Source organism: Hemitrygon akajei, chromosome 9 (genome assembly GCF_048418815.1).
Source record: "Hemitrygon akajei chromosome 9, sHemAka1.3, whole genome shotgun sequence".
In the NCBI taxonomy this organism is placed as follows: domain Eukaryota; kingdom Metazoa; phylum Chordata; class Chondrichthyes; order Myliobatiformes; family Dasyatidae; genus Hemitrygon; species Hemitrygon akajei.
The window spans coordinates 88,382,993-88,409,975 of record NC_133132.1 but is presented as its reverse complement, the minus strand read 5'-3'; the positions used below and the strand labels follow the sequence as shown (position 1 = coordinate 88,409,975).

The window sequence follows — 26,983 nt, the reverse complement described above, 5'->3', positions numbered from 1 at the left end:
GTCCCGCACGAGGATCCCGTGGGCCGGGTTGCAGAGCCGCATGAGGTTGCCGTTTCCAGGTTACAGTCCTGCACAAGGATCCCATGGGCCGGGTTGCAAACCCGCACAAGTATCCCATGGGCCAGGTTGCAGTCCCTCATAAGGTTTCCATGGGCAGGGTTGCGGTCCCGCACGAGGATCCCGTGGGCCAGGTTGGAGTCCCGCACAAGGATCCTGTGGGTTGTATTGCAGTCCCGCACGAGGTAGCTGTGGTCTGGGTTGCAGACCCACTAGAGGTTGCCATGGTCCTGGTTACTGTCCTGCATGAGATTGTCACGGTCCAGGTTGGAGACCTGCACGAAGCTGCCATGGGCCGGCTTGCTGTCCCACACGAGGTTGCCACTGGCAGGGTTGGAGTCCCGCACGAGGTTGCCACGGCCAGGTTGCTGTCCCGCACGAGGTTGCCACGGGCAAGGTTGGAGTCCCGCACGAGGTTGCCGTGGGCTTGGTTGCTGTCCCACACGAGGTTGCCACGGGCCAGGTTGCTGTCCCGCACGAGGTTGCCACGGGCTCGGTTGCTGTCCCGCACGAGGTTGCCACGGGCAGGGTTGGAGTCCCGCATGAGGTTGCCACGGCCAGGTTGCTGTCCCGCATGAGGTTGCCACGGGCAGGGTTGGAGTCCCGCACGAGGTTGCCACGGGCCAGGTTGCTGTCCCGCACGAGGTTGCCACGGGCCAGGTTGCTGTCCCGCACGAGGTTGCCGTGGGCTTGGTTGCTGTCCCACACGAGGTTGCCACGGGCAGGGTTGGAGTCCCGCATGAGGTTGCCACGGCCAGGTTGCTGTCCCGCATGAGGTTGCCACGGGCCAGGTTGCTGTCCCGCATGAGGTTGCCACGGGCAGGGTTGGAGTCCCGCACGAGGTTGCCACGGGCCAGGTTGCTGTCCCGCACGAGGTTGCCACGGGCCAGGTTGCTGTCCCGCACGAGGTTGCCACGGGCCAGGTTGCTGTCCTGCACGAGGTTGCCGTGGGCTTGGTTGCTGTCCCACACGAGGTTGCCACGGGCCAGGTTGCTGTCCCGCACGAGGTTGCCACGGGCTCGGTTGCTGTCCCGTATGAGGTTGCCATGGGCAGGGTTGGAGTCCCACATTTTGGACAGTAATGTTTGATGAGTGTGTTGTTAAAAAAGGAATTCTGAAATGTGTGTGTCTATGTGCACCCTGATTGTGTGTGCAATGAATGGTAGCATGGAAGTCCCCTGTCCCAGACCGCTAAAGGATTCCAGTGGCATGCATGTTTGTATCAGACAGTATTAAGTACGTTGAGAAATATTCTGAAGTATATTAATGGACTAAGGTAATGTCTGAGGCCATGTTGTTAGAGAAAGGAAAATGTGAGAAGACTAGGGTGGTCAGTGTTTGTTTAATATAGATGTGAAATGCAAAAATGGTCAGATGAATCCTGTAAAAAGCAGGTAAATGAGCAAAAGTTTTAAAAGGAAAAGATACAAACCCAACAGGCAAAGGATAATACAAAGTAAAATTTATTATCAGAGTACATTCATGTCACCACATACAACACTGAGATTCCTTTCTTTATCCTGTGGGCATTCTTATGAAATGTATAGAATAGTAACTATAAACAGGATCAATGAAAGAGCAAGTAGAGCATAGAAGACAATAGACTGCAAATGCAAATATAAACAAAAAGCAATTGCAACATCAAGGAATTAAGGCTTTTAAGGGGAATGGGGACATTACTCGTCTTAGAGACCTTCCAGGCTGCTCAAGTATGGCCTCTGGGCAATATCGTACATTGTTTTAGAACTATTGTATTGTAATGGTTAACATATACAATTTGAATGCTATTTTAACTTATAGCTTTGTCTTATACTTAACAAATTGACAGTGACTATATTTTGGCTAATCATAACCTGATTATCCTCTGCTTAAAATTTCACTGTAAACTTCGTATTTAACATTAACTGTTTTATACACATGGCTCACGTAACTCAAATGTGACTGGTAAATTTTGTTTTGAACAGTGTAGTCATTTAGGTAATACAATTCTAAATGTGAAATAAATTCTAAATGTGTTTTACAGCTCTTTGGTCCAACAAACACAGAAATGGGACAGTAGACACGGTAGGTGTAAACATGTGGATGTCAGGAGGGATATGTTTTTGTTTGCGTACAGCCCAGCCACTGGGCTCAAAGATGCCCTTGAGCCAAGAAAACTTCGTTAACAGTTTCCATCTCCACCACTACCAGAACCATAGACTACACCGTTTATTTTAAATAATCTGTTCCTGAAATTTTCTTAAAGAATTTGTACAATTTTAATTTCCATCATAAAATGCCACCTGATATATGTGAACTTGCATATAATTTTTCTTTGACAGCTTTTCCTCCCAACCTGATACAAAAAAAAAGTGGATATTCAAGTGGACTTGATCATCTGGGATTATATTGGGAAGGGGGTAAAAAAATAAAAAAATCTAGAAGGACCAAGATGGCCTGTTTCCGTGCTGTAATTGATATGTAGTGTGTGCACATCATATAGCAGCTGAGGCAGCACAGCTAACGTAAGCTCTTAAAGTTTCCAATCAACAGGTATTTAAAGCCCAAGAGGTCGCACTGGCTGTATAGCGCAGACCCACTAGCTGAGAAATTGGGTACTGGTGAGAGCCGACCAATGAAAGAACTTCCTGCAGTTCTACTGGGAAGGTTCATTCCAAGTGTTACTGACCACATAAGCTGCTTGGAGAGCCAACGTGGATATACACATCACACGTTGAGCCAGCAGTGCCACCGGACCAAGGTACAGGTAGCCAGAAAGCCTTGATGATGAGGACTGATCGACTGAACTCTTGATCTTTGCTATTTCCCACCTTAGGCAATCACTATGCATTATACATTTTGGGTAATCTGGACATCTACTTTCTGTCTAAATGCAGAACTATCTCACGACACTATTATTCCTGACACTTCAGAATCAGAATCCTTTATTATCGCCAAGTATGAGGACACATACAGGGAATTTGATGCCGGTTTCCCTGAGCTATCTCTGTACAGAATTAAAAGCAAACAAAAACAATAGTGCAAATAATCATAAACTATATACAATGAGGTCCACCTCATTGAACGTACAGGTGGACTTGATTTATAATAGACTTCTTATGCATTTCTCACTTTAGTTATGAGTATGCATCATGAACAAATCAGTCAGGTTGCTGGATGTACTCTAAAGAACATCTATACATTCAGAAGGTGGATTGCCAATGCATTTATACCCCTGAATTGTAGTGAGTTTGATTCTGTGTTTTACTTTGATAGCAAAATTAGAACCGTAAAAGGAGCATGGGACTGCACCACCCACAGGAATGACTCTTGCCAAAACAACTGTCTTGAGGGATAGTATCAACCTACTTACAATGACTGCATAACCACCCTGCTCTGAAGCTGCTTCATGGGGATAATGGTGAAGTATCTTACTGTAAACATCAAGGGTCAGGACTAGACTTGGGTAACAGTGTATGCAATGCCTGTACTACTGGTGACCCTCTGATTCCCATGAATGGTACTTCTTGGCTACGTGGCCATCAGCCCTATCACTGGCTGCCAGTGATACCCCTTCTAAAATGGGATCTTTGGCTGAACCAAAGCAATGGAGGGATTTTTGTTATCTGGCCTACACATACCATAGATGTACCACCTGCCCACTCTCTCTCTCTCTCTCTCCATCCTACTGTGTGGATCTGCCAAAGGATGATGAGTGTTTCTGGATGTAGTGCTCCTGGTCTTGGAATCTGCCAGACTGGTTTGTGAAAGCATTAACGTGGCCTCAATACTAATGGAGAATCTGGCTACTAACACAGCATTAGCGCTGCATGGCACAAGCCAGGACATCAATGATATTACTACTGAAATGCTGACAATGCACACCATGCCTCCTCCCTAAAAATCGATCAGCACTAGACTTTCTGCTGTTTAAGGTAGGTGGCACTTGTGTCATTATTAGCCAGGTGTGTAACACGTATGCCCCAATAGCAACAGCCAATTGTCCCTGATGAAACACTCAGAGTTTCAGTTATTCTGTGTTATAGAAATTCAGTAAGATCTATGTTGTCCTCTACAGGACAAAGGGGAGGAAGTGAGGAAGTTGTAGTAGGGCAAGGATAGCCTGATGCAGTTGTAGTCAAGTGAGACCAACGGAGACAATGCTGCATACTACAAACAAGATAGGCTGGGATGGTTGCCGCAGTGTGTACTCAAGCCAGTTGAGTGAGGCCTCTGTAGTGATACTTCTTCAGAAAGTTCTTTGTAAAGCATAACGTCCCTTCACACAATAGGGGTGTGAGAGACAGATGGGATAGAATAACAGAAGGATGTGAAACAATCCCAACAAATAAGGCACAATTGTCTTTACTAACTTCAAGATATCATCGACTGTCTGCTTGAAGTTTTGATTGACTTTTAACACCTCTACTTTGAATGGCAATTGTTCTTGTCAATGAGAAATTCAAAAATATACAGTACAATTTACCAAATGGTCAATATCCTTAACTGATCAGCCAAATCTGTATAAAAATAGTTTTCTGTTCAGTCTTCAGAATGGTGTGGGTGACAGGAACCCCTGCTGTTCTTCTTATGCACAAATAAAACAAAAGGAATGCTTGAGCCATAAGAGTGAGTGTGCTCTGTGCCCGGTTATTTTAGTTAACTTATTTTATTATCAGCTATGACATCACCACCAGTTAGACAAATTCCAATATTTTAAAATGCCCTAGAGGAATGTCTCATAAAGTAGGATGTGCAAAAGTCATGGTGGTAATGTTTGTAGCTTGCTGGAAGATTCAAACTATAATGAGAATTGGTCACTGGAAGATTTGTGGTGGAGAACCATAGTTAGTCAATAAGGGAACATAGCCCTCAAGACAGACACTGCAAAACCAAAAGAATTAGACAGATATGAAGGTGCATGCAGCAGTCAAGCTCTAAAAAATGGGTGTATAGTGTCTCAAAATGTTTAACAATCTTAAATCAAAGGAAAAAACTTTTGATTGCCTTTGCTCCTTTTGATTTACATACTGCTCAGAAGACTAGCCCTACAACAGCCTTCATTGGTCAAGACCCAAGTCAAAACATGCATTAGCTACTCTGTGGAATTACATACTGCTGCAAATTTTACCCTTAGATTAACATCTACATAATCACGCCAGTACTTCATACATAATATAACATTATACACAACATTAATGGTAACATTAACAGGATCCATGGTGAATTAGCTGTTTGAATTCAAAATTGGCTTCCCATTGAAGATAGAGGGTGGTGGTCAAATAGATTTATTCTAGCTGGAGGTCTGCATTTAGTGGTGTCCTCTGCTGTTTGTGATATATATAAATGACCTGGATGAGAATGTAGATGGGTTGGTTATTAAGTTAGCCAATGATACAAAGATTGGTGGTGTTGTGGATAGCATAGAAGACTGACAAAGAATACAATGGGATACTGATCTATTGTAGATATGGGCAGAGAAATAGCAGATGGAGTTTAACTGAGCTAAATGCAAAATGTTACACCTTAGTAGGTTAAATGTAAAAGAGGCAGTGCACTATTAAGAGCAAGACCCTTAAAAGTGTTTATCAGCAAAGGAATCTTGGGGTCCAAAATCATGGCTCCCTGAAATTAGCTACACAGGTTGACAGGGTGGTTAAGAAGGCATAAGTCATGCTTGCCTTTATTACTTGAGGAACTGAGTGCAAAAGTCTGGAAGTTATGTTGCAGGTTTATAAAACTCTAGTTAGGCTGCATCTGGAATATTGCATACAGTTCTGGTCGTCCCATTATAGAAAAGATGTTGAGGCTATGGAGGGGGTGCAGAATGGTTTATTAGAATGCTGCCTGGATCAGAGGGCATGTACTATACGAAGAGTTTGGACAAATTTAGGTTGCTTTTCCTGGAGTGGTGAAGGATCTCAGTGAAACCTATTGAATATTGAAAGGCCTAGATAGAATGCATGTGGAGAGTATTTTTTTTTTGGAGAGAATGTTTCCTATTGTGGGGGAGTCTAGTTGGAGCACAGCCTCAGAATAGAGAGGCATCCATTTAGATAAGAGATGAGGAGAAATTTCTTTAGCCAGAGGGAAGTGAATCTGTGGAATTCCTTGCCACAGATGGCTGTGGAGGCCAAGTCATTGGGTATAAAGCGGAAGATGCTAGATACTTGATTAGTCAGGGCATCAAACATTACGGGGAGAAGGCAGCAGAATGGGGTTAAGAGAGACAAAAAAAATTGGCCATGATGGAATGTTGGAGAAGACTTTATGGGTCAATTGATCTAATACTGCTCCTATGTCTTATGGTCTTATGGTAGAGGCAGAAACATTAGAGTCATTAAAGAAACATTTATATAGGCATATCAATGTGAGGAAAAGGAAGGATATGGCATTGTTTGGCAGAAGAGATGAGCTTAGTTAGCCATTTGATTACTAACTTAATTATTTCGGCACAACATTGTGGGCCAAAGGGCCTGTTCCTGTGCAGTACGGTTCTATGTTATCCAACATGACCACCAATAGTGATGAGGGATTAGATGTTTAGTTTGTCCAGGAATGTTTTCTTAAGCAACATATAACTGATCCTACTCAATCTCTTCTTGAGAAATGAGGCTGGACAAGTAGAAGAGAAACACTTTGGGACCAATGACTAAAATTCTATTGGTTTTAACATAGTTATTATAAAAGATCAGATTGGTCTACAAGCTAAAATCTTAAATTGCATGAGCTAGTTTTGATAGCATTTGGCAAAAACTTTAAAAGGTTTTTTGGCAGAGACTATTCATAGGTAAGGAGATATCTGACAAGTGAGAGGTTTTTAAAAGTGAGATGTTGAGAGGTCAGGCTGACACATTCCTGTTAGAATGAAGGGCAAGGCTGGAAAAATTAAGAAACCCTGGTTGACAAAGGAAATTTGGGGTTTGTCAGGAAAAAATAGTAGGAATATATCAGGTATAGGCTGTTAAGGAGTATAAGGATCCAGGTGTCCACTTAAGAAAGAAAACAGGACTCCAAGAAGATGAAATGAAATATCAATGGAAGAAAAGGTAAAGGAGAATCACAAAAGAATTCATAAGTATATTAAGAACAAAAGTGTAACCACGGAGAGAATAGGTCCCTTAAGTATCAGTGTAGCTGTCTGTGTGTGGAGCCACAGAGATGGGTAAGGTCTTCTCATCTGTATTTACAATGAAGAAGGTAATGGAAGCTAGGGAAATAAAGTAAGAGAACAATATCCTGAAATATATCGGTTTTGTAAAAGAAGGGGTGTTAATTGTCTTGAGGTGCATAAAGATGGATAAATTCCCAGGAACTGACCAAATATACCCTGGGACATTATTGGAAGTAGGGGAAGAGACTGCTGGGGCCCTGACAAGGAGCTTTGTGTGTTCCTTAACCACAAGTGAGGTACTGAAAATCTGGAGAGTGGCTAATGTTGAATTTTTATTTAATAAAGTTTGCAAGGGCAAACCAGGGAGCTACAGATCATTGCTCCCAACATCAGTGGTATGAAGGCTACTGGAAGGGATTCTAAGACACAAGGTCCATCTATGTTTGGATAGGCATGTACTGTTTAGGGATAATCCACATGGGAAATTGTGTCTTGTTAATTTTTGAAGACGTGATCTAGAAGGTTAATGAGGGCAAGGCATTAGATATTGTCTATATGAAATCTAACAAGGCTTTTCACAAGGTCCCTCATTGTAGGATTTTTCAGAAAGTTGATCACATGAGACCTAGGGTGAGTGAACCAAATGGATACACAAGTGGCTTGGTGAAAGAAACCAGAGGGTGCAGTGGAGAGTTGTTTTACAGAATGGAGGCCTGAACTAGTAGTGCGCCATGAGAATCTGCGATGGGTACCCTATTGTTTGTTATATATATTAGCAATTTCAATGAGAATGTAGGTAGCATGATTAGTAAATTTGCAGATGTCACCAAAATTGTTGGGCTGGTAATCAGTGACGAAGTTTATCTAAGTTTACAATAGTATATAGATCAAGTGAAGAAGTAGGCAAAGGAATGGAAGATGGAATTTAACTCAGACAAGTGCAAATTGATGTATTTTGGGAAGCTAAAATAGGGCAGGGCATACATAGTGAATGACATGAGCAGGGTTATAGAAGAGAGACCTAGGGTTATAAGTACATAGTTCTCTGAAAAAGGCAATACAGACAAAGTGATGAAAAAACAAACAGCAAGCTTGCCTTCATCAGACAGGATATTGAGTAAAAGGAGTTGGGATGCCGTGTTATAACTTTATAAATATTTCTGAGACCGGACCTGAAATATTGTGCAGAGTTCTGGTCACCATACTGTAGAAAAGATGTGATTAAGGTAGAGAGCAGGCAGTAAAGAATCATCAGGCTGCTGCAGGGACTGACAGCTGAATGATAAGGAGAGACTGGGTAGGATAAGACTAAAAGGCATAGATTAAAATTTAGAGAGGAAAGATTTAAAGGGGACCTAAGGGGTGGATTTTTCTGCACAGAGTGGGGTCTATATATGTGACAATTTGCCAAAGAACATGGGATAGGTGGGTCCAATTACAATATTTTAAAGGTTTTCGGATTCCTACATGGATATAAAAGGCTTTGTGGATATGGGCAAATGCAAGCAAATGAGACCAACTCAGAATGGCCCATTGGTTAGCATGGATAAGTTGTGCTGAAGAGCCTTTCTCTGTGCTGTACAACTCTATACTTATCTTTACAAATCTTTCAATAAATTCAAAACCAGGAAGAGAGTCTTCCCAAATTGCAATAAATGGATAGCAACTACATAATTTCAAGCACCAAGAACAAAAATGCATGATTTCTATTTCCTGCATATGCTTAGTAACAAAAAAATACATACATTTATTGTTAACAATGTCATATCCATTGCTGTGTATACTCATGTTATATAAATACAGACCTAGTGTTTTTTTATGCTGCATGCTGTTTTGCTTTAAGTATAACAACAATGAACAATGTAAGAAAAAGATTAAATACTCACTGGAGGACCCACACGACCAATTTCACCTGGAAGTCCAGGTGGACCAGGCGGGCCCTGCACCAAAACAACATGGTTGAAGAGGCATTTTCAACTGTTATTGAAAATATCGAAGTAGGCTTAACCAAATATAATAAAGAAGGCTGAGCAGCAAAGTGATCAGCACAGCAAGTGAGATGTTCTAACTCACCAAACTGATTTCCTGCTCAGCTGCAGGCAACACACATCTGGTTGAAATGGAAGAATGGCAAGGTTTTCCTGCACTCTTTGTCACCTAAACCATTGGCTGGGAAGCAACAACCTTGCAGCTAAAGTTCTCAAATTGGACAGCTACTGTTCGCAAGTTTGCTGTAGTTTTAGCAATTGTGTCCATGCCCTATTGATATAACATGGTGTATTTCACAACTGTGAATGGCCCTTTCACTTTCTTCATTGGTTCTAACTTACTGCTATACATATTTTAAGATATTTTGGTGGGATGTGCACAATGTAAAACAGTGCCAAAGTGGAAAAGCTTAATTTCTGATCAACTTGCCTTGGAGTTGTTGAGTCAGAACAGTGATAAATTCCATCCAGTATTCATACTATCATGTTATTCTTAAAGAAAATTTATATGAAATTTCGGCATACTATGTTTGGAGTCATATATGCTGTCAAAATGTTCGTACATATCATCTAATGTTCAGTGAATGCTCTCATATTGAGGATATGCCTCACTGGTACACTACAAAACCATTGTGTAATCACAGTCCATGAGAGTTATTGGTATCACTGTAGATGACTTGAAAAGACAAACAAGAGGGATTAATTATACAGTGGAAGAGTGTGCTCATAGCACTGCACAATGGAGCTCTAAATCCATTCTACATAAATATACGCAGGACCTACAACACAAAAAAGATCACTGTGCTTCATCAGTCTATAACAACTTTTGTTACAACACAAAATGTACTGTCCTAGTTACTCTTCCATTCAGCTATTTTCCCTATCCAATCCAGTTCTGAATATTGGCATGGATTCTGCTTCAATCACTAATCATGGCAGCATTATTTTTCTCCGTTTAAGATATTACTCCTATCCTTTGTCCTCAGTCTTTTAAGTGTAATAATTTAACAAAGGCCCTCTATTTCAAATCACAGAACTATTGACCCAGATCTGATATCATCTACCCTGCCCACCATTTCATTACTTTAAACACCTCTGTTATCTGTACTGTAATCATAACCAATATAAGAGAAGGGAAAAGTTGCATATCTTTATTTTCTCATCCTATGTAGCAGCCTCATAAATTTGCTTTGTACACAGCTCCATCATTAATGTTCTTTGTGCAGTGCACAGAATACAATATCATCACTTTCTAAATGTTCTTTGTCTCCTGACTTTTAGGTGCTTAACTCTTGAGGAAAAAGACACAATGCCATGAACATCAATAATAGTCTGGGTAAATTTCTGAAATTAGCAATGTCACAGAATTGCAATGAATTGCAATTATAAATTCAATGTACATACACTAGCAATATTAACAGCAAGGAGATGCTTGGAGAAATTGTATTTCTTCAAAGATAAAACAAGGTGAAAATATCTAAAGAAATCTATAGACAGCATAAAGGAAATTATCCTTTATGAAAGAAAACTTTTTTTATTGAATGGTAAATACTCATACTTCAAAAATGAATCAGTAACTTGCCATATCCATTGCATAGTCTCTTTACTTACAAGTGGCCCCGATTCTATCTCACCCTGCAAATAAAGAACAGCAAATAATTCAATGAAAAAAAATTCTTTTTACAGAGAATGTATTTTTATTCCTCCACATTACATAAAAACACACTAAAGCAAAATGGAACCAGTGAATAAAATTACCTATTTCAGCAGCTAAAATGTACTACTTCAATTTCTGAAACCACAATTTCATTTGTAATGTTACTTCCCTAAAATCTTTAACAAGTCAATGACATTATGTCCACTTTATTCACCAAACCCGTTAGTCTTGGATCTCTTCAGCCTCTTCCTCCCCTCAAAATCTCACAATGACTGTGGCCAATGTCACTAACAATATTCTGGTTAAATGCAAAACTTTTCTCCCTTAGGCTAACCTACAATTTTAGTATCTTTGGTCACTCCATTTCCTCCATACTCTGCTACTTCTTTAAGAATGACACACCAATGTCAACCGCCAGTTGCAATCCTGCTGGTTATGAAGATCTAAAAATGTATTAAAACATTTTTTTAATCTCCTATCTCCATAACCAGTTCCATTTGTCACAAGACCATGTCCTCAATCCTGTATTATTTATTATTAATGCACTTTTCTTGGAATATTATCTATAAACAAGAGGGTCATGGTTTTTCATGTATACCAAAGATACTTAATATTACAACTGTACCACTATTGTGGAAGCAGCTCTCATGCCTGCTCTTTATGGTGGTAATAGATTACCTGCATGGTATTAAATTATGGTTCATCAAATCCTATTTTCACCTTAACATCAGCAAACCTGAAGTAGTCCAGTTATGTGATTAATTGAAACTACGATGTCATCTTTTCTGATAGCTTGCAGAAGTTAAACATTACTGTCAGCTGAACATTGAAGTTCCACTGTGAATCAGGTTTCAATTTCAATGATTAATTATCATACTAATCACCTGAATCACCAGTTCTCCCTCATTCCTAATATCTTAAATCACGTATTCATGATTTTATAACTCAACATTTCCAAATCTCTCTATATCAGCCTTCCAAGATCCTTGCTGCAACATTTCCAAAATATTTATCATATCCCTAAGTGTTCCAGTCACTCCAACTTCACTCATAATCTACTCAATAACAATTTTCAGTATACTTAGTTCAAGTTTCTTTACATTTACCAGTCCTTCCTTCGAACCACAACATCCTTACTCTAGAACAATCTTTGTGTGTCTTCACTTGGACTCCATGCTTTCAGCCCTATTATCAAGGACAGTTATTAGATAAATCTTTAGTCTGTTATTTTAGTCTTAATCCCTATGTATAACTACATTTCTCTCGTACTTCACAACTACTTAAAAGACAACATAATCTTTTTATCAACTATAACCTCTTGTTCATGTTCAGTGCCATTTAGCCTCCCTGCAGCCATCCAGCTGCCACATTCCCCTACCAATGTCCCAGTGCCCAGGCTTACTTCCATAACTTTGCAAGACTAACTTTGCTATCAAAATTTAAATTGTTGCTATATTTCATTATATTAAGTAAACTGCTACAGGTATAAAACTCATAACTTATCAAATATGATTATTCTCTCAAGCTACACTTTACAGAAACATAGAATGCAGTTTTCTATTCAACATTTTTTTCAGAACAAATTAAATTCAATCCATTTAATGATTGTAAATATAATGACTTACGGGAGCTCCAGGAGGTCCAACTGATCCAGGTTCACCCTATGAAACAAAATCTACATTAACTTATTTTTCAAGAACACAAAGATTTAATGCTGTAAATTTAATTGTGACCAGATCAAGATTACATCTAGACTGACAGTACTAAAAAAATAGCACTAATATTTCTCCTGCAGATATTGAAATTGGCTTTTAATTCCATTATAAACCTAGGGAACAAATAAATCGTGACTCAAAGTAAATGGAAAAGAGAATAGAATCCACACATTATCCTAGTGCGCATGCACCAGCTGTGCATGCAGCCTGTTACAGCCGCTCCAACTAGTTTTCTTACTTTTCTAACTTACGTTATTTGTTGTTTTTTTTTCTTTCATGGTAACACGTCGAAGCTGCACCCTCTCTAACATGCTGGTGGAGAGAGTTTTATTCTGGTTTTTAGCACTGGAAATATTTACATTCGGACACGTCTCATTAGCAGAGCAGCAGTATGGTCACATTGTTTATTCCAGGGACCAGCTGATCGTGCTTAAGCCGGCCGGTTTAGTGAACAGAGTGGGGGATACCCCTGCTGAAATCTGGAGGAAAACACATAGAGGATGCAGAGGGGGGGATCAAAAAGGCGAGGGAAAAGGACCGGGTCAAGACAACAGAGACTTATGGAGGAGAGGAGTTATAAGCCGTGTCTCCCCTCTCTCATTATGGGCAATGTGAGATCGCTGGGTAATAAAATGGACGAGTTGACAGCGTTAGCCAGGAGTCAGAGGACTTTTCGGGACAGCAGTGTTACGTGTTTTACTGAAACGTGGCTGCACGAAGACATACCCGACCAAAACATTTCCATAGAGGGCTTCCAGACCGTTCGGGCCGATCGGAATTGCACTGAGAGCGGTAAGCGTAAAGGAGGGGGGCTTGCTGTTCTGGTTAACAACAGATGATGCAATCCTGGTCATATTATGATCAAGAAATGTGTTTGTAGCCCGGATATTGAACCTTTTGCTGTTGGACTCCGGCCATATTATTTGCCAAGGGAAATCTCACATGCAATTGTGGTTGTTGTGTACATCCCTCCCTCTGCCAACCCGACATCGGCGTGTAACATCATTCACACTGTCATAGCCAGACTACAAACACAGCACCCGAGTGCCTTCATTACCAACTCGGGTGACTTCAACCATGTTACCATGGCTAGAACACTGCACAACTTCACGCAGTATGTGAGCTGTACAACCAGAGGGGAGAGGACCCTGGACTTGATGTATGCTAACGTTAAGGATGCATACAGCTCCTCTCCCTTCCCCCCACTGGGAAGGTCAGATCACAACCTGGTGCATCTCAAACCCTGCTACGTGCCTCTGGTGAAGAGTAAACCTGCAACCTTGAGGACAGTGAGGAAATGGTCGGAGGAGGCTTATGAGGCACTCCAGGGTTGTTTTGATGTGACAGACTGGCAGGCACTCTGTGAGCCACATGGAGAGGACATTGATAGGCTCACTGAGTGCATCACTGGTTACATCAACTTCTGTGTGGACTGCAATGTTCTAGCAAGAACTGTCCTTTGTTATTCAAATAACAAGCCATGGGTAACAAAGGACATTAAGGACATCCTGAACACTAAAAAGAGGGTGTTTAGAGATGGAAATAGGGAGGAGCTGAGGGCAATACAGAGGGACCTGAAAACCAAGATCAAGGAGGCTAAAGACAGGTATAGGAGGAAGCTTGAGTGGAAACTCCAGCAGAACAACATGAGAGAGGTCTGGAGTGGGATGAGGACCATCACTGGGTTCCGGCAAACTAGCAACAGAGGAGCTGAAGGCAGTGTGGACAGGGCCAACGAACTTAACCTGTTCTTCAACAGATTTGACACTGTGGCCCCTGCCCATACCCCACGATTCATCTGTTGTTGGCCCCCAACCAACACATACTCCACTCTCCCCTCCTACCCCTCCTCACAGCCCCCCACCCTGCTCTCATGACTACACCCCTCCCCCACCTGAAACCACTACAGTGGGCTTCACAGTTGAACAGGTGAGAAGATAGCTGAAACGTCTCCACCCAAGCAAGACTGCAGGCCCAGATGGTGTCAGCCCCAGGGTGCTCAAAGCCTGTGCCCCCCAGCTATATGGAGTACTTCACCATGTCTTCAACCTGAGCCTGAGTCTCCAGAGGGTTCCTGTGCTGTCGAAGACGTCCTGCCTCATCCCTGGACCGAAGATGCCGCGCCCCAGTGGCTCCAATGACTACAGACTGGTGGCATTGACCTCCCAACCATGAAGACCCTGGAGAGACTTGTTCTAGAGCAGCTCCGGCCTATGGTTAGGCCACACTTAGACCCCCTCCAGTTCGCCTACCAGCCCCGACTAGGAGTTGAGGATGCCATCAACTGCCATCTACCTGCTGAACCGTGTCTACGCCCACCTGAACAAGTCATGTTTTTTTACTTCTCCAGTGCGTTCAACACCATCCGCCCTGCTCTGCTGGGTGAGAAGCTAACAGTGATGCAGGTGGATGCTTCCCTGGTGTCATGGATTATTGATTACCTGACTGGCAGACCACAGTACGTGCGCTTGCAACACTGTGTGTCAGACAGAGTGGTAAGCAGCACTGTGGCTCCACAGGGGACTGTCCTGTCTCCCTTTCTCTTCACCATCTACACCTTGGACTTCAACTACTGCACAGTCTTGCCATCTTCAGAAGTTTTCTGATGACTCTGCCATAGTTGGATGCATCAGCAAGGGAGATGAGGCTGAGTACAGGGCTACGGTGGGAAACTTTGTCACATGGTGTGAGCAGAATCATCTGCGGTTTAATATGAAAAAGACTAAGGAGCTGGTGGTGGACCTGAGGAGGGCGAAGGCACTGGTGACCCCTGTTTCCATCCAAGGGGTCAGTGTGGACATGGTGGAGGATTACAAATACCTGGGGATATGAATTGACAATAAACTGGACTGGTCAAAGAACACTGAGGCTGTCTACAAGAAGGGTCAGAGCCGTCTCTATTTCCTGAGGAGACTGAGGTCCTTTAACATCTGCCAGACGATGCTGAGGATGTTCTACGAGTCTGGGGTGGCCAGTGCTATCATGCTTGCTGTTGTGTGCTGGGGCAGCAGGCTGAGGGTAGCAGACACCAAAAGAATCAACAAACCCATTCGTAAGGCCAGTGTTGTTGTGGGGGTGAAACTGGACTCTCTGACGGTGGTGTCTGAAAAGAGGATGCTGTCCATGTTGCATGCCATCTTGGACAATGTCTCCCATCCACTTCATAATGTACTGGTTAGGCACAGGAGTACATTCAGCCAGAGACTCATTCCACCGAGATGCAACACTGAGCGTCATAGGAAGTCATTCCTGCCTGTGGCCATCAAACTACAATTCCTCCCTTGGAGGAACTGGACTAATTTCCACTTGGCATTAATTACTTATTATTATTTAATTATTTATGGTTTTATATTGCTATATTTCTACACTATTCTTGGTTGGTGCGACTGTAACGAAACCCAATTTCCCTCGGGATCAATAAAGTATGTCTGTCTGTCTTATTTCTTTGCATATTTTTTATTACCTGGAGCTATTTAGAGACTGTCCATTGAAGAAGAGATTTACTAATCCTAATGAGTAATTGGCTCTCCTGGATAGGAAGTCATTTTAAGTAGAGACCAGAAAACATGTTTTATGTCCTAAACCATAAAACTCTAAACTCAAAGGATGAGAGAGGCAGTCAGAACAAGTGCTGTGCATATGTATCTAAAGAACCCCATAACTTGCTGACAGCAAAAATGCCAGTATGCATTGTCACTCAACACAACATGGAATCCTATGACTAGAGCACAAACTTGCTAAGATCATATCAAAGCAAGGCAATTCCTGGCGTAAGATCTGTGAGCCAATTCATTCCAATGGAGGTTTTGTGGTTGAGGATAACAGGTAATCATTAGCTAATTATTTATTTTAAATTTAATTTTATCTGTTTAAACTGATAAAGTGATTTTTTAAAAACAAATAGCTTAATAGACGTTTATCAGCTACTACAGTTTTTAAGAGAATTTGTAAGTTTTTATAGGCAATCAGAGATACTATAAAAGCCCTAACAGATGGCAAAAATGTGGTCATTGCATTGCTATCTGGATAGTGTTTGTCATAGTTCACCACATGAAACAATTAATTGTTTATCAAGCTCTGCTGACACACAGACCTTGCCAGACTGGTCCAGAACAGAACGGTTTTACTGATCCAAATATGAGTACCTGATTCTCTACCAAGTACTCCAAACAGCAATGAACAATTCAAGTGACCTCAACACTACATGCCTCAATATAAAGTGAGCCACAGGAGATGCAAGGGAGGAATGGTGTTGAGCAGGCTGGGACTGGCAGTGCAGCTGTCAACACCACTTGAGCCAGTAAGGAAGGCCGTGGCTGGACACTGGCAGCAATTGATCTAGGTGTTGATATGGTATCCAATCCTATAAGTTCTCTCATTATCTTCTATTCAAACAATTAGGAAGCTCCTGTTTTCCTCTCTTTTAGTGGCTTAAAGCTGACTTCAGTCCAGAGTCATCTCAATTGTGAAAAGCTCAATGGCTAATAGACACCATTAAACACAACACCACAGGTAAATCTCTGGGCTGGGTAGAACATCATTTCATTTCTGCCATAGTGCCAGGTTCCTGACAGAACGGTACACAGTCTGAACAGATTTCTTCTTAAAGTTCAGACTCCCAACACAAAAGTATAACTCATACTTGGTGAGGCAGCAATGTGTACTTCTGTACAGCAATGTAAATCAAACATACTGCTGCAATATCACACAGATCCACAAAAAATAGACAAAATAGAAAGATCTTAGATTTTTGAACTTACCCTGGCAAAATAAAATGAGCAATGGGGAGAAGTTACTGTGTTTGCCTCATTCTACACAGTATACCACTTACTACATGTTTCAGAAGGGAGGAAGGCCAAGGATGGCAAGGTAAGGGAACCATGGATGACAAGAGAGGTTAGGAACTTATTAAAACAGCAAGGGGAAGCATATGTAAGATTTAGGAAGTTAACATCAGATAGATCCCATGAGGAATAAATACAGCATGATGGTGCTTGAGCGGTGCATTTGGAAGGCCAAAATGGACCATAAAATATCTTTGGGAAGTAAGATTAAAGAGAATCCCAAGGCATTTTATACCTACATTAAAAAACAAGAGGATAAGAGGATGGTAAGACTGCTCGAGAATGTGTGCTTGGGGCCAGATAATGTGGGCAAGTTATTAAGTGTGTGCTTTATATGGAGAAGGACACTGAGGATAGTGACAGCAAAGTGCTAGGACATTTTGAGATCAAGGAGGTGGTGCTGGGTCTTTTAAAGGGCATTGGTGGATAAGTCTCCAGGGCCTGACTGGATATATCCAAGATTATTGAAAGGTCAATTATCCAAGGAAATTACAATGGCTTGAGAGGGGAACTGGCCGAAGTTGACTGGAAAGGGATATTTGCAGGAAGGACAGCAGAGCAGCAATGACTGGAGTTTCTGCGAGAAATGAGGGAAGTGCAAGACAAGGTCAGCTGATCTAGAAGATTAAGATTTATGGGATCTATGACAGCTTGGTAGCTTAGTTATTCAAATTAGCTTACCCATAAAACATAGAGAGTAGTGGTGGAAGTGTTTTATTCTAGCTGGAGGTCTGTGACCAGTGGTGTTCTGCAGGGATTAGTGCTTGGGCTTTGTTATTTATGATGTAAACATGAATGACTTGGATGAAAATATCAATGGGTGAGTTGGTAAATTTGCAGTTGACATAAAAATAGGTGGAACTGTGAACAGTGCAGAGGGCTATCCAAGGATACAGCAGGATAGAAATCAGTTACAGTTATTGTTGGAGAAATAATAGATGTAGTTTAATCCAAGCAAATGCATCTCCTGTTATGAGATTATCTTTCTCAACCAACAGACAGTACATTCCAGATTCTATCCACTCTCTCTCTGGAAAAAAAAATCCACTCAAATCCCACTAAACCTCCAACATTTCTCCTTAAACCTAGGTTCTTATCTCTTATATTTGGGAAGAAGATTCTTCCCATCTGCCCCATCTATGTTTTAATTTACCCCACCAGTGTCACTTATTTGCTACCTGGGGCATTTTCCACTACATATTTCTCATTGGGAGCACAGGAATGTGAATTTATATATGACTTATTTTGGCCTTCGAAAGGTTCAAATATTTGGTCTTACATTTGTATTATAGTACTGAATATGTACTAGCTCATTTAATGTCAGTTCTTCACATCTCTGTATTTTACTCTGTAAATGTCTAATGCACAATAATGATGATTTGCTAATATGTAAGGTTGCAGACCTTACCTTTGTTCCAGGTTGCCCAGGTGGCCCTGGAGATCCCTGTTGTCCTGTTGCTCCCTGTATAAGTGCAAAAACATCAAAGCAGTGTTAGCACATTCCTGTGAAATTTGCTCTTAAGTAAAAGTTTAGATGTTATTTAACCACAGCAGGCAATTTTACTACACATAGAAGAAACTTATTAATATAGTATCTCAAGACTGAGCAAGCTATTTGTTTTTATCCCTGTGGGGTTACCATATTGTTTTAAAACCGTGGCCTGAATTTTCACCCCAAATTTAATGTTAAAATTCTTATCTGTGAATTTAAATCCCTCCATGCTCTTGTTCTTTCCTACCTCTGTAACTACTTCCAGGCCTTCAAGAATCCTACATGTCTGTGGTCCTCCAGTTTTTAATTGCCCCATCATATTTTTTTATATCATTGGCCCCTCTATTCATCTGCAATGATACCTTTAAAGTTCTGAGTATACATTTTTTAAGAAACACATTTCAGCAGTAACAGATAGTCACAAGAAAGAGAAGGAAGATGGGCCAGAGTTATGGGGTAAATACAGTTTCAATACAGAGTGAGACGGGGGAAGCTGAGTGGCCCATGGGTAACTGATCTTCCTGACAGGAGGCCCAGTCTTGTACCATTCTGAGATGCAGCTCAGGGGAACTTTCTGGAGAAAGCAAATAACATCATAAATCTTGTAACAAGGTAGTGTTATATCAGGTCAGGTCTATTTCCTCTAAACCTTCCCCAGAGTTGAATTAAGTCACATATCATTTTCCCATTTCCTAAGTCCTGTTGATCAATTTAGTTAGATATGTACTACAGGATGGAGTTAACAGGTCAGCACAGGGTTCCAGACATGCACCTACCAGTTATCCATAATGTTCAGAACAGCAGCTTCTCATAACATTAGAAGATGCTACATAAATTCCCAGGGGGTGCCACAGAGCCCTGAACATAATGAAATGTGATTTTTGTATCTTCCCAGTGTCACAATGTAAACAGTACAATGATCCATCAGAAGAAGACTCTCCATTCCTATACCACAATCTGCCCTCGTTCTTATTTCTGCCACCAATAACATCCCATTCTAATCACCCTCTCCTCCTGTCATTTAACTTGTTCACTCCCTTCCCCTTCCCGACCATAGGGCTATCCTCTTTCCCCAATGGCTACAAATGCCATAATTATAAATAAGGCTACTTTACTCTCATACCCAAATTCTATTGCAATAAATAAAGGCCGACATATCACTTGTGCTTAAATTGCCTGCTGCACTTACATGTTAGTTTTCAGTGACAATTATACAAGGGCATCCATGTCCTTTTGAGCATCAGCATTTTCCACCTCAATACTTTGAAAATATGCTGATTTCTGTCTTTCTAACACCCTGTCATAGATACAATAGTGCAGCAACTGATGGCAAGATCTTGGTTTTCCCTACAAAGCTGATATGTAAGTTCTATCCTGGACATTTAGACTGCTGCCATCAGGGCTTTGGATCCTAATCAGTCATGTCAGTCTAGCAATGTGTCTTTCAGCATCTTACTCAGAATGCTGGTGTGCATGCATTTGAGAAGAGGGAGCAGCTCTGTAGAGTATGATTCTCTCTTGGGGTGACAAGAGCATTTCTAATCCTAATAATGCCCATGCTGATACCTGTTATCACAGGTAGCCTAGATTGCTGGTAAGATGGCAAGGTCTGAAAACAGGGGATAAAGGCCTGGGAAGTTCCTGCACTCCAATCATCCAAAGCTTGGCTGCATTCACCAAATGTGTTTTTGTCAATGTAGTAAGACAGATAACACACCCTGAGAATATAAACTGAGAAATCTAGCAGGATGAATAGTCAATGATTTAAAGATTTTTTCCCACTGTTAAATATAATCATTAGGTTTCTTCTTGTTTTTCTCATTTGTAATGCAATGGTTAGCAACAAAGGGATGGTGACATGGGAACTTAATCACTATCTGAGGATCTGACTTCCTTTGCTCTTCATCACTCTAGGGCTGTGTCAACACGGTGGGGTATGTCAGCACTTATTGATAACCCCTTCCAGGCACTAAAGTTGTCAAGAAGGCATCCTCTTGATTCAATGCAGTGCTATGGCCAAGGAATTCCCCGATGTTGTTAAGTAAAGCAAAAGAGTTGATCATTAATTTCAGGAAAGGGGACAGCGAATGTACTACTGTTTACATCAATGGTGCTGAGAGTGAGAGGGTTAAGAGCTTTAAGTTCCAAGAAGTAAGCATCACCAATAGCCTATCCTGGTCCAGCCAAGTAGCAGCATGACCAAGAAAGCTTACCAGTGTCTCTACTTCCTCAGGAAGTTACAAAAAATTGATATTTCCTTATTGATCCTCATCAATGTTTATAGATGCACCATGGAAAGCTTCCTATCCAGGTACATCAGGGCTTGTATGCCTTAGTTAAGCAGCCAAGATAATCAAAGGCCCCTCCCACCTCTGACATTCTCTCTCTTCCCACGTCCCACTGGGCAGAAGATACAAAAACCTGAATACAGGTACCACCAGGCTTGAGGAGAGATTTTACCCTAGACTACAGAATGGACTTGTGCAATAAAAGGGACTCTTGATTTCACAACCTACTTCATTATGGTCTTGCATCTTATTGTCTGCCTGTGTTTGTTTTCTCTATAACATTTTATACTGCATTATTTCATTGCTTTTCCTTCGTACTACTTTGATGTACTGTTGATGTGATGAAATGATCTACATGGATGGCATGCAAAGGAAACCTTTTCACTGTACCTCCGTACGTGTGACAATAATAAATCATTACCAATTAGGAGGGTAGCTCCACCAAGTATTAGATCAATTGCATGAGCACTGGGATAAATGTTTTCTAATTAGGATTATGCTTGACTTGGAGTCCATATTGCAGATATTAGAGACCAAACAACTGCTGCCTTTGACCTTCTATCTAATAGAGTTTAAATTTTTAAGATCAGAACATAGAACTCTGGATCTCCCAGAACACCTCAGTATGGGCATTGCATTTTATTGATCTGGCTGTACTGCACTTTCTCTGTAACTGCAACACTGTATGCTGCTTTCTGTTATTTTTCTCTTTGTGCTACCTCAAAGTACTTAAGTATGGAATCTTAATCTGGTTGACATGCAAACAAAAGCTTTGTATTATACATGTGGACAATCTGGTCAGCATGGACTGGTTGGGTTAAAGAACCTGTATCCATGCTGTATTGCTAAATGATTATGTAACAATAATAAACCAATGACCATTTTACTGGCAGTCACATGATATTTCCAAAAGCTTAATTTTTGAGGCCATAGTATGTATGTGGATCGATGTCTAGGGCATTCAAGTTGGAATGAATAAGAAGCACATAAGTGCATCATCAACTTTTCAAGTGTCATTAGAGGCTGAAAAATTTATTGTAACATCAAATATTGTTCTCCATGTTTCTCTTAAGGAAGGCAACAACCTTTAATGTATTATTAGGCTCAATATCAGCTCTTAATAGGGAAAGGGATATCATGGAATCACCAGGAATTAATGAATAATATTCAGAATGGTGACTAAATAATCCAGGAGCAATTAGGTTTTTGAAATAAAATTATGTTCTTCTCATTCTTTGAATACTTATTTATTTTATCTGAAAACATAAGGGGGAAAGGATTGGATTAAAGGAGGGAGACTGGAGGTCATATTATAAGTAAAACATCCAATCAAGGTTGCCAGAGGATCCAATGATTAGAGTTCTCACCCCTAGGTCTCTTCATTTACAAGTTCATGTAAGGAGCCTGCTCTATTACCTTTTTTTAAAATTGGGTCTCTTTCTTAATGCTAAAATACAGAAACTAATAACAAAAACATTAACCTCCAGGTTGAAAATGTTATCGGTCTTTGGGACAAACCAGGCAGTTTTGGAATAGCTGGTCAACACAAGCAGCATCCATGATTTGCAATGAAATGTAAGTGCTACAGAGACAACAATCAAAGACTACCTTTGACCTTTTTATGATGTAGATCTCAACTAGGTGCATTCCTGAAATTCATCACATGACCTCCCTCTTACAACCAGCCTCTTTACACTGACCCCTTTGACAGCTCAATAACATCTACACCTTCTTGGAGTTCCACCTTGCCTCCAGTATCTGGGAACCCCATAAGTATGTATGTACTCATGGATCCCTTACACACTCATATCCAAATATTATAACAAGCAGATAAAGGTGGTTAATATGGACTAAACCTATGATTTTAAAATGGACTAAACCTATGCTTTTTCTTCAGGATTTTCATTGGGATCATCTACTGTATCCAGTTCTCAGGGGGTGACCTTCTCTACATCAGAGATTCCCAACATAGATTGGGGAATCGCTTTGACAAGCTCTTTTGCTCCATCCACCACCCACCACAAAAGGCAGGATTTCCCAGTGCCACACATTTTAATTCTACACCTCATTCCCATTCTGATATGTCAGTCTGTGGCCACCTCTGCTGCCATGATGAGGCCACTCTCAGGTTGGAGGTGCCCCTCTCACCCCTTCTCCTCATCTGCCCACGACCTCCCTTTGATTCCCCTCCTCTCCTTTCTCTGATGGTCTACTGAACTCTCCTATAGGATTCCTTCTTCTTCAACCCTTTACCTCTTCCCCTTCCAGTTTCTTACTTAATTCCCCTCCCCCACCCACCTCACCCTCACCTGGTCTCACCTATCACCTTCCTGCTTGTACTCCTTCCCCTCCCCCACTTTCCTATCCTGGCTTCTTCCCACTTCCTCTCCTGAACCTTTGAAGGGTGTGGAGCGAACCTCCACCTTTTATTCTTCTCCATAGATGCCGCTTGATCTGCTGAGTTCCTTCAGTATTTTATGTCTGTTCCACTGCATTTCGATAAACTCAAGAATTTTCCCCCATCCCACTGCCAGACGCCTGATCGGAGGAACTAACTGACCCTGACAGTCGGACCCATACCGGCTGATTTACGATCAAAACTACAAATTTTAAGACAAAACGGCAGCTGTTGATATTAATACAGCGAGGGCATTGCATTCTTTCCGTCCGCTCAGCTCAAGCTTCTTTAATACCTGTGCACAATAACGGTCTTGTTTAAAGCGGAAAACCTGGAATTCGCCGCTCTAACCCCACCGCTGGGTTTTTGCAGCAAGGTCACCGAAGTAATTTCACTGACTGAACGCTGCATTAGACAAGGTGAGGGGACAGAGTGATGGTGAGCGCATATTCTACCAGCCCCGCTTCTTAATTCGGAAGATTTTTTGTTTAGTTGCGCGGACAGGATTTACTCCAAGTTAGCTTCCTACTTACATCTTTCCCTGGCTTCCCCATCGATCCAGTAGCGCCACTCGGACCTGCGTCACCTTTTGGACCCTGGACGGAATTCAAATCGATAAAGATATTTAATCGATAATAATGTTTTTATATGAATGATTCTATCAGAGGAAAGAATCACTCACCGGTGGACCCGGGGGACCATCTGGACCTCGAGGGCCCTGTAGGTAAATCACAAAAGTTAAAAAAAGTCATTAAAACAGATTAAGTTGTTCCAATGACATGGCTAAAAGAAAGCAGGACATGTGGACCGAGGGGATGCGGGAGTGTGCAGGGTGTGGAGTTGACACAATGTGAATACATGATGTTCATGTTGGAGTTAGAGAGCTCTCAGCCGCTTTGGATCTACAGTTCTAAGGCTGGCATGGAAAGGATAGTGCGGATTGCAGGCTTCCTTCAACAAAGCTGCGGTCTTTCGTTTGCATTTTGTCACGTTGATGTGGAAAAGCGGGAGAGGATGGAAGGGGAAAGCGGGAGTAAAGATCACCGGTGTTGGTGTTGATCCAATGACTTACATCGATTCCATCCACTCCCGGGACTCCAGGTGGACTTGTGCGACCTGTATCATCTGGTAAACTCTGCTGTTCAAAGTCATTAAAATAAAGTTTATTAACTTTAAAAGGTGTTCACATCGGTGTTTTGGAAGTTTATAGTCGTTTAAAAACAATGTATCTACGAATTATAAGTGCTTCAATTAGAAGTATTTATTATTGTTCTTTGTGAAGGACAATATGATAGCGGAACCTCCGCCAGACAACAAAACACTGGACCTAATTACCCCAAGATTTCATTTATTGCCTCCAAACGAAATTCTCAAGCACTTTATTTACTGTGGTTTCGACTCTTAATGCAGCTCCAAAAGCTGTAAACATGTAAATTAAACGCCAATTTAAGTATTTCCCCTTTACTATAGAAAATATCTATCTTGAGCCACAAACTAAATGAAAGATAGGTATCCCCAGTAACAGAAACAGGTTTTAACACTACAGTTCCAAAACAAAATCTTTATCGTTCATCCTTTCTTCTCCTGTCCAGACAACGTTCCTGGACATCCATATAGTCAGCACAGTAGACCATTGTTCACTCACGGGACAGAAACTGCCAATATACTCTGTCCGTTCTATTTATCCAGGCTCCTGTATCTCAATCAGCACATCAGAAAAGTCCCTTCGTTCGAAGTTTCACTCTTTGTTTTCAGTAAAACGTATATGAATGTTAGATTGCTGGTTGAGTTAGATAACGATCTGTGAAGTTCGCAGATTTTATTTTGCAGTAGTTTCCCTGAGGCGACGATATTGATTCATTGGCCCATTAATGAATCGAACACAGAGCGATACAGGGATTCTTGTAAATTCAAACTTCAGCCGATCTGACAACAACTAAGTGAAACCAAGCATATTTAAAACTTTTCCACGGTGTTAATGTTTTCGTAAATAATTTTAGCTGAAATATTTGTGGTTCAAAGTAATGAGTGTGCAAATAGCAACGCGGTTAGCTGAGATAAAGATCGGCTAGTTTCAAAAGAAATAAACGGCAAAGTTCAAATGAATATCTACTTACTTGAGTTAAACCGAGGCGCACTATTTGTAGAAAAATTACTAGGAATAAGAATCCGGATTGCCTGCAAGTGCTTGCCATGGTAACCCAATAACCAGGCGGATTGCCTCTATCCTCTCCCTCCTCTTATTTGAATATTAGGCCTCCAGGAAAATGTCCGCTCCCGATCCCCTACTAAAATATGTGCATAGCAATGATTTCATGTTTATTTAAATCTTGCTGTCAGACGACGTGATTGGAGGACCTGGCAGTCTTTGGGCGGAGTCCTCATGCTATATATACATGTTACCATTCTATATTTTAAGTAAACTTTATAGATTTCTAACCTTGCTGTTTATTGATTTTTAAAATACATATTCTTTAACAGATAAGATGATGTGATTAAGGAATATGTCACCAAAATAACTTACATTTTTAAAGCTGAGAATATATGATGTTTTCATACAAAATTTCAAACAGCAAGTTGGAAATTCGGAACAAGATTCGTGTTACAGTGTCTGAGGTTGAGAAATCCTCAACTGAAGCTTGAACAATGGGTGACAAAAGGAAACCACACTTTTATCAGAACGTAATATACAGTATAACAATAAAAACCAAACAAACATAGGTCAAGATCCTTCCAGGTGAGGCGACACTTCACCTGTGAGTCGGCTGGTGTGGTATACTGCGTCCGGTGCTCCCGGTGTGGCCTTTTATATATTGGTGAGACCCGACGCAGACTGGGAGACCGTTTCGCTGAACACCTACACTCGGTCCGCCAGAAAAAGCAGGATCTCCCAGTAGCCACACATTTTAATTCCACGTCCCATTCCCATTCTGATATGTCTATCCATGGCATCCTCTATTGTCAAAATGAATCCAAATTCAGGTTGGAGAAACAACACCTTATATACCGGCTGGGTAGCCTCCAACCTGACGGCATGAACATTGACTTCTCTAACTTCCGTTAATGCCCCTCCTCCACTTCTTACCCCATCCCTGACATATTTAGTTGTTTGCCTGTTCTCCATCTCCCTCTGGTGCCCCTCCCCCTTTATTTCACCTGAGGCCTCCTGTCCCATGATCCTTTCCCTTCTCCAGCTCTGTATCACTTTCGCCAATCACCTTTCCAGCTCTTAGCTTCATCCCACCCCCTCCGGTCTTCTCCTATCATTTCGCATTTCCCCCTCCCCCCACTACTTTCAAATCTCTTACTATCTTTCCTTTCAGTTAGTCCTGACAAAGGGTCTCGGCCCAAAACGTCGACAGTGCTTCTCCCTATAGATGCTGCCTGGCCTGCTGTGTTCTACCAGCATTTTGTGTGTGTTGTTACAGGTCAAGATTTCTCATTACCTTGA

At 41.4% G+C, this 26,983-nt stretch overlaps 1 protein-coding gene across 2 annotated transcripts in view; it reads right to left on the bottom strand.

The window, feature by feature from the left end:
- The window catches only part of col9a1b (collagen, type IX, alpha 1b), a 104,991-nt gene extending 79,170 nt beyond the window's left edge, over nucleotides 1–25,821 (bottom strand). Inside the window, exons 1-8 of one of the 2 annotated variants that reach the window (XM_073056499.1) lie at nucleotides 25,650–25,821; nucleotides 24,605–24,670; nucleotides 24,215–24,250; nucleotides 24,066–24,128; nucleotides 18,763–18,816; nucleotides 12,421–12,456; nucleotides 10,750–10,773; nucleotides 9,037–9,090 (exon numbers count right to left, since the gene is read on the bottom strand). In XM_073056499.1, the coding sequence (XP_072912600.1) occupies nucleotides 9,037–9,090; nucleotides 10,750–10,773; nucleotides 12,421–12,456; nucleotides 18,763–18,816; nucleotides 24,066–24,128; nucleotides 24,215–24,250; nucleotides 24,605–24,670; nucleotides 25,650–25,727 (411 nt within the window). In that variant the 5' untranslated portion in view covers nucleotides 25,728–25,821. The remainder of the gene's footprint in view (nucleotides 1–9,036; nucleotides 9,091–10,749; nucleotides 10,774–12,420; nucleotides 12,457–18,762; nucleotides 18,817–24,065; nucleotides 24,129–24,214; nucleotides 24,251–24,604; nucleotides 24,671–25,649) is intronic. The other variant, XM_073056500.1, reaches the window with a different exon arrangement.
- Nucleotides 25,822–26,983: the final 1,162 nt, after the last annotated feature.